Genomic DNA, 7,980 nt, shown 5'->3' with positions numbered 1-7,980 from the left:
ACGTAATTTAAAAGTAGAACGAAAACGGGACGAGATTCGCTTACCGCTTCACGGAAACGGGTCCATATCACAAGAGCGAATGACATTTTAGCGAACGGCGACATTTGAGCGAATGGTCGTTTTAGCGAATAACGGGGGCGCGCGTTAACCCATCCGTCGCGCTGCGCTTTACGCCGCTTCGCGGCGACAGTCTGCGGCAACTCATTACAAAAATATGAACTCACTTGGCCCACCCGGAAACGCCGCTTCGCGGCGTCCGACTATTCGCTAAAGTGTCGTTCGATGAAACGTGGGCGTTCGCTAAAACGTCATTCGATCAAGTGAGTGCCTCCCCACGGAAACAGAGTCCTTCGGATCCTAGGCCTAACGGCCGAAATCGGAAGTCGCCTGCGGTCCGGCGATCGGACGAGTTGAGCCGGCCGCGCTGTGCTGACCCCGGCTGACCACGCCTGGTTGAACCATGAGAGGCGTCGTCGAGTTGAGAGCCAGAGACGCAGTAGAAACGGACCGTAAAACATCTGTCCCGTAAAACGCAGAAGGAGCCAGCGCCAAAACCGCTACGTCTGGCTGCGTCGCCATCTCCGCGACGACCGGAAGTGTGTAAACCGGGACTGGCCGGGAAGTTAGAAAAGGCGCGGCAGCGGAAGCCACTGGGCGGAAGCTTTACGTTTCGGTTTCGCTTTTCTCCGACATCAGCCACGGTCGCGGGCTGGTATGTTTGCGGCTGGTTGCGACGACGCGAGGGGCCACGAAAAGACGCCGAGTTGGCCGAGTACGAGTCACGGCCCACGATACGAGCAACGGGCCATTTGCCCCTGTCGACCGGTGATGCGGTATCCGCGGCTTAGTGTCACGATCGGTTTGTTGCCGTGCACGTTGACTCAAAGCTCGAAGTTATGCAGTCCCGTCAGTTCCGTTCCGGCACCAGCCGCACCACGTTTTCCGGTGCATCGCACGTGGAGGCCTTTCGACGCATTCAGTGAACGTAAAGATCGCGCCCGCTGTCTTCGGTGCTGTGGAAGAAGTTGGGAGACGGAAGAAGCATCAAAACCAAGGCGTTTAGGACTCCAGTCCGGGCCGCCGGTCCACTCTGAACGAGAGGCGACGTGTGTGTGCACGCTTTGAGGAAGCCTCGACGTTTCGCCGCGCCAGACCTCGCCGATCGCGACCAGACCCCGAGTCCGAGAGGCTCTTGCGCAGCCAGGAACGGCAGCGAGGTAGGAGCTGCTCGTTCTGCGCAACCATGCAGTGCTCTACAGTGATCGGAGCTCTCGGTGTCATGCGTGCTTGCACCGAAGCCTTTGTGACCCCTTCGGACGCGCAAGTCGTACTTCGCAAAGGTTTGGACGGGGCCGCCCTCACCGAGCAGCTCCGCTAAATTCCGCTTACTTATGATCGCAATAAAAGCTTGCGTTTGTTCTCGGGAAAAAAATTGCGGGACCGCTCTCCGCGCCGCCGACGAGGTTGGCCGCCACCATGTTCTCAGCTGTTCACTCGCTCCCGCAGCGAGCGCCTTCCGATAATCCTCCCCGTTCCAAAATGCGATGCGATCTTCGTTTACACGGGCTGAATGAATGCGCACTCGCCATCTCGATCCACCTCTGTCTAGCGACTTTAATGCGATGCGCTTTGCGCATTATGCCGTTTACATGACCGCATATTGAATGCGGCAACTGGATTCAATGCGACTAAGTCGCATTCATGTAAACGCGGCTTATGTTATTTTTCGACATGTATGATGTATGTAACGATACCGGTGGTAAACGATGGACGTTTTTGTTGGAAGATGGCGGTCGTCTTTCTGCATGTATGGTTTAGTTATACCGGTGGTCTTGTGGTATAGGCGTTTCGTTGGAAAGATGGCGGTCGCCTACGTCATCGGACGCAAAATCATACCAGCCATACCGAGTCATATCGGCGAGCAAACCGGCTGCCAGTATAGACAGACCCGGAGCCATAGCGGTGCCGGTATCTCCAGTTATGGAGAACGCAAAACCAAACTAGCTGCATGTATAATAACAATAAATTATTGTGGTGTCATACCAGGACTGTACAAGCAGCAGGTTTGTTTCTTGTACGTTTTTCCAATAGGGCCCTATTTCATCTAACATTAATGCCATGCTTGCTTCATGAATACTCAGCCTGGTGAAGGTAAAGCCATTTTTTTTTTCTATTATCAGGTCAGACTATGGTAGTGTTGGATCATGTTAAACCTGAAAGACTGCTGAACAAATACACATTCTATACACCGACACGCTGTTTATACACAAGCCCGCGTTTGCCCACACCAGGTGTGGGCACTGTGCGTGCGCAGAAACCAAATTAGCGTGAAATGAAGTGTGCGCGCATGCGCAGTGCCATCGACAGCGCCGCCGCAGCTGCAAGACGTCAGTGCTGCGTGCTGGTCTATACAAGATAACCATGTTCCCCAGCCTTGAAAGTTACAGCCTAATGACAACCAGTGTTCACATGTTATCAATTCATTATAAAAATGCATCAGTGTAATTCTTTGTAAAATTAATACAGCTCAAATGTTTGTGCGAGTTGTGAAAAAGAGCATTACGGCACGATAAATGAAAGGGTGATATAGATTATGTCATTCTATGACATATCCTGTGGACTTGACACATTTTAAGATTCTCTCCCCGTTGAATAAACTCGAGACTGGCCAAAGCTTCCTTTAGATAGGTAAATTCAACACGCAAAAAAGCTTCAAACAAGACGCATACCGCCTTCAAGAATGGCATAGGCTCTTTAAACATTGGCTGACGCTCAGTGACAAGGAGGCGTGCAATTGTTGTTGATGACGCCTCCTGAAAAAAATATGAGCTTGCATCTCAGACGATTTGAATCTGCAGGAACGGTGGCTAAGTTCTTTACAAACAGTCTGACTGCAGAGCCAAGATTAATGCATACAATTTTACAGTCCGTGGAACAGTGGTATCACGTGCCCTCCTGAGTGGCGCCATGCAAGTAATGAGTGGACGTATATTGCTTTAATATACACATAGAATATTATGAGCATAAAAATTAATATCAATACGATGGTCTTAGACCATGTGGTTGGGGGGATCAGCGTACGGTGACACAGGTGCATTCTGTGAAATGAGAAATTCATCAGCTGCATTGTGATTGCTAACTAGTGAACGCGCATCACGCAGTAGTGATACACCGGTAGGAATCAGTTCATCGAACGACGTTTCCTCGACAGATCGTTTCATCAACAGCTCAAATTAGTTTTCTTTTTCTTTTTTTTAAGGGGGGGGGGGGGGGGGTTAATAACCTGCACGAGACTGTCGCCGCGAAGCGACCTGTACGGGTCGGTTAGGTGGGTTAACATTTTTGTAATGTGCAGCCGCAGGCTGTCACCGCGAAGTGGTGTGAACGCAGGCGGGAGTGTGGGTTAACGCGCACTTCACCGATACACGCGTGGCGAAACGACCCTGCAGCGTGAAATTCGCGTAACGAGTGTTGATGAAACGTTCGTGTCGACGAAACGTGTCCATGAAAAGTTGTCCACGAAACGTACTTCCGCGAAACGAATTTCGACGAAACAATAGGGACCCCCCGGCGAAAAGAGCAGGCTACAGGCCGCGCGAACAACGTTGCGAAACTCGTAAAGCACACTCACGCACTCAGACAATGCGTTGTCATGTGCTTTACTGCAACACTCCTGCCAGCCAGCACGCGCGAACAGCCTCCCAATCGCTACGAACGACGAACCGCGCGTACCAGCGAGCTCGCGACATGACACAAGGTTCAAACGAGTACCGGACATGAGCTTTCAATTCTGAGAAGAACGTCAAACACGAACTGAGATAGCGGCGACCGTCATTAAACCCGAAAGTTTAAAGCGACGCAAATCCGTGATTTCGTTCCTTTCGAGGAAATAAGTGTCAAAAATACGAACGCATATATGACAGTCCCCAATCAATGTTAATAAAAAGAGCAGAACAAACTCACCGTTTTGATAACAAGGTAGTTTAACGTAGAACAGTCGCAACCGCAAGAATCACCAAGCGCCTTTACCGCTTTTACCCCTCGACAAAACAAGCGCGGTAGCAAAACAAGGAAAACAAGCGAGCGGAGATGGGTAGATGAAGAGATAGCGGTAGTGTGATTGTACTAGACAAAAATCTCACCTCGAGCCTTTTCGACTAAGCGGTAACTAGCGCCACCTCGTTTCGGAACCTTTATTATAAGTTGTTTAACAGTGGAATAAATGATATTTTAAAGAGTGAGAACCGTTGTCTATCAGTCTAAACCAAATAAGACAATTTTCAGCTTGTTGCAAACAACTTTTCTTGTTGTTTACAGAACCGTAACTTTAGATTTACGGACAAGTCAACCGTATTTCAGATTACGGATGCTTCTCCGTAGCTTTTAATGAGAAGTTCTACGTTTTTTTACGGAACGTTTTTACCGTGCAGCTGGGATCCGGACGGGTCCATATCAGAAGAGCGAATGACATTTTAGCGAACGGCGACATTTGAGCGAATGGTCGTTTTAGCGAATAACGGGGGCGCGCGTTAACCCATCCGTCGCGCTGCGCTTTACGCCGCTTCGCGGCGACAGTCTACGGCAACTCATTACAAAAATATGAACTCACTTGGACCACCCGAAAACGCCGCTTCGCGGCGTCCGACTATTCGCTAAAGTGTCGTTCGATGAAACGTGGGCGTTCGCTAAAACGTCATTCGATCAAGTGAGTGCCTCCCGATCCGGACGACCAGCGTAATCTGGTCTCGCGGGCCCGTGCCGCAGCGACAGCTACAGGGGCCCTGGAATGAGGGCTCCTCTCGCCTCGGAAGAGCCAAACGAATTGTTTATTAAAAGTTTTTTCTCTCTCTCTCTCTCTCATCGATTGCCCGTTCAATTTCTTGCAGACTAATTGGTACCTCGAGACTCGCTTTAACTTCGGCATCTAACTTGGGCATGAGTGGTAGAAACTCGCGATCAAATCCTTCTACACGCTTACAATGCCCCAGAAGATCTTGATAATGTTCCACGAATGCGCGTTCAATTAGTTCTTTTACGCGAGTCATGGAGGCGCCATACTGTATTTCTATTATGTTATTTTGTGACGCGTATCTCTTTTCATCGCTAAGCGAGCGCTTGGTCGGTGTTTCACCCAACCACAGACGCTCGGCGCGGGCTCTTATCGCAGTCCCTTTGTATCTTTCTACATCAAAAAGTTCCAGTTTGCTTTTAACTTGTTTAATTTCTTTTGTAAACTTTCCGGGTTGCGCGCTCTCCATGCTTAAAACGAAATCTAGCTGACACTGCAACTCTTTTTCTTTCTCTTTTTCTTGCCGGCGTAAAATACATGATCTTCCAATCGCTCTTATTTTAACGTCATTCTTGAACTGCTCCCAAAGTTCAGCAAAGTTTCGCGTCCCAGACGCCAGCATTTGTCCAATGCGTTCTTTCATATCATTCGTAAAAGTTTTATTATTCAGAAGCTTATCATTAAATTTCCAAAGATCCCAGTTAAACCGTGATTTTACTTCTTTTCGCCCAATTGTAAAGAGGACTCAACTATGGTCACTAAAAGATACGTTCTTAACTTCATAGTTTTCACACAGTGGAACAAGACACGCAGAGACGTACGCCCTTTCCAAGCGAGCGTGGCTGTCACGTTGAGAGTGCGTAAACTGGGGAGAATTAGTATGGGACAACACACAGCCAATATCCTCTAAATTACTCTCTTGCACTACCAGGTTCAAAAATAGAGCACTCTGATCCCTAACAGGCTGCCTGCGCACTCTGTCTTCTGCTGCGCACACACAGTTAAAGTCACCCAACAAAATGACAAGTCTTTCGCATTTTATGTAATATTCAACACGTTCAAAGAACACTTTTCGTTCACATTCACGATTTTGCGCGTAAACACATATTGCCCGCCACTGTGAGCCAGAAAAGGAGAAGTCACAATCAACTAAACGGCCTGTTTCGCATACTGTTACTGTCTCTTCAACAATACCCAACGAATTGCGCAGAAACAGAGCACAACCTCCTGACGTTCCAACAGAGTGACACACGCAGACATTGTATCGAGCTCTGAAAGGCTGCACCATGCGGTCCGTTTGCTCCACACTTTCAACCTTCGTTTCTTGGACGGCGACTATGTCTAGATCGTGTTCTAGAAAAAGGCGGCTGAGCTGGTACTGTCGTCGCCTTGCTCCCAGGCCCCGCACGTTCAACGTCGCGACGCGGAGAGGTATCGTAAGGTTCACTGCCATTTAAGAGTTAGAGCAAACGGGTCGCATGGTGCTTACCTCGGGTCACTGAGAGCGGCGACAGACTCACAGTCTTGTTGCGTCGCTCGGTGCACCCACCCATGGGATCGCCGAACACCTCATTACATGCCTCGCCGTGAAGACGCGAAGCCGCCGTCCTGTCAGAGTCACGTCGGTCTCCAGTTCGATAAGCGGTGCCTAGCCGAGCGCGGGCCCTCGCTGCTATGGGGGCGATATCACCGACGCACGTCTTTCCGGCGGAATGTTGGGCTTCGGCTTGACGGTTGCCCGGCGCACTGGAGCCGTTTTGGGGGGCGGCTCATCGGGGAGGGCCTCACCGGAGTTGGGTCTTTCGTCGACGCCTTCTTCACGAGCTCGCTTGGCGACAGCGCCGCTGGTGCCTGCCACCTCGACACTCATGGCTTCCGGCTTTTTGCAAGACGTCGTCGCAGGGACCGAACTTGCGGTCTTGGTGCCCTCCGCCGAAGGGCTGTCGCCTATATATATTACTGGCTCTGCAGGTTGCAGGCGCTGCTCTCCTTCGCCCTCAAAATCTTTCTTATCCCCAGCGGTGCGGTCAGGGAACGTTGCCCCTGGAAGTGGTCCACCAGCTTCGTCGCAGGCAGCTGCCTCGGACTCGGCCACGTCCATACGATGTTCAGCCTCGTCTTCGTTTCCTAAGGGCCCCGTGACGGACGCGTAGGTCCTAACGCACTGGCTCTCGTCATGACCGAAGCGTCGACAGAGCACACAACGCGGTACACGACACTCCCGCCGTATGTGCCCCTTCCCCCGGCACCGAAGGCAGAGCGGTGCCCTGCCTGGGACGACCACCAGGACCAGGTCGCCGGCGACACGCAGTTGATGTGGGAGGGCGTCCACCGTGACTCCAGCCTTGAGCCTGAGTGACACCGAGCGCGTTGTTGAGCACACACCCGCGGCCCGCCACTCGTCTCTGACGACTTCCGTAACCTTGCCATAGGGTGCCAGGGCCACTCGCACTTCATCCTCGGGAACGTGGTGCAGCAGCCAGTGTAACTTCAGGCGTGTGTCCTGGTTGCTCGGGTCGACCACGATATACCGGCGCCCCTTGACGACCAGCTCGCCGGGGGCGAGCAGCTTCTTTTTTCCTTCGGCACTCTTGAGGGTAACCGCCCACACCTGATTGTATTGGTACGCCCCCATGGCGACCACCTCGGCGAACAGTGTCGCGCTGACAAGGGCCTCGCGAAAATGCTCCAGACGGTAGGGCCTTGCACTCACGTCGGCATGCAAAAAAACTGTATTCAAAACTGTAGTACCTGTTGGAAGTGGCGGCAGAATAACTTGGTATTCCTGGGCAACAGCGTCCGAGTTCCTGTTACCGCGGCCAGCGGCCGCTGAAACCGCTCCGGGGGAGCTCATGATTGACACGTCCGTACGCTGCGGCGGCCGGAAGTGGAATCCGGCCACTTCCTCCCCTTGAACGCGCGCAGCGCGCTACCGCTGCTTATATTCAAACTTGAAGGAGAAGAAACTAGAGAAGGAGAGTTGCGCCTGCGCGCGCGGTGTGAGTAGAAGCGAACGCACGCGAAGTGCACGCAGCTGGTAGCTGCGTGCACTTCGCGCAGCTGTTGAAGAGAGAGAGAACGCACGCGCAGCTGTTGGAAAGAGGGACGCAGCTGGTAGCTGCGTGCACTTCGCGCAGCTGTTGGAGAGAGAGAGAACGCACGCGCAGCGAGGAGAGTTGCGCATGCGTAGT

At 51.8% G+C, this 7,980-nt stretch overlaps 1 protein-coding gene across 1 annotated transcript; it reads right to left on the bottom strand.

Annotated features, from left to right (window-relative positions):
- Positions 1-2,772: 2,772 nt before the first annotated feature.
- Positions 2,773-7,735, bottom strand: LOC121837437 (the record flags this gene model as incomplete). Its single annotated transcript, XM_042293056.1, has 3 exons — positions 2,773-2,813; positions 6,578-7,574; positions 7,718-7,735. Coding segments are annotated over 3 exons (1,056 nt in total), but the record flags the coding sequence as incomplete, so codon positions are not given.
- Between the last annotated feature and the right edge of the window lie 245 nt (positions 7,736-7,980).

Source organism: Ixodes scapularis, unplaced genomic scaffold (assembly GCF_016920785.2).
Source record: "Ixodes scapularis isolate PalLabHiFi unplaced genomic scaffold, ASM1692078v2 PGA_scaffold0__279_contigs__length_252992795, whole genome shotgun sequence".
In the NCBI taxonomy this organism is placed as follows: domain Eukaryota; kingdom Metazoa; phylum Arthropoda; class Arachnida; order Ixodida; family Ixodidae; genus Ixodes; species Ixodes scapularis.
Note: the sequence above shows the minus strand (reverse complement) of the source record. Positions and strands in the feature narration are given on the sequence as shown.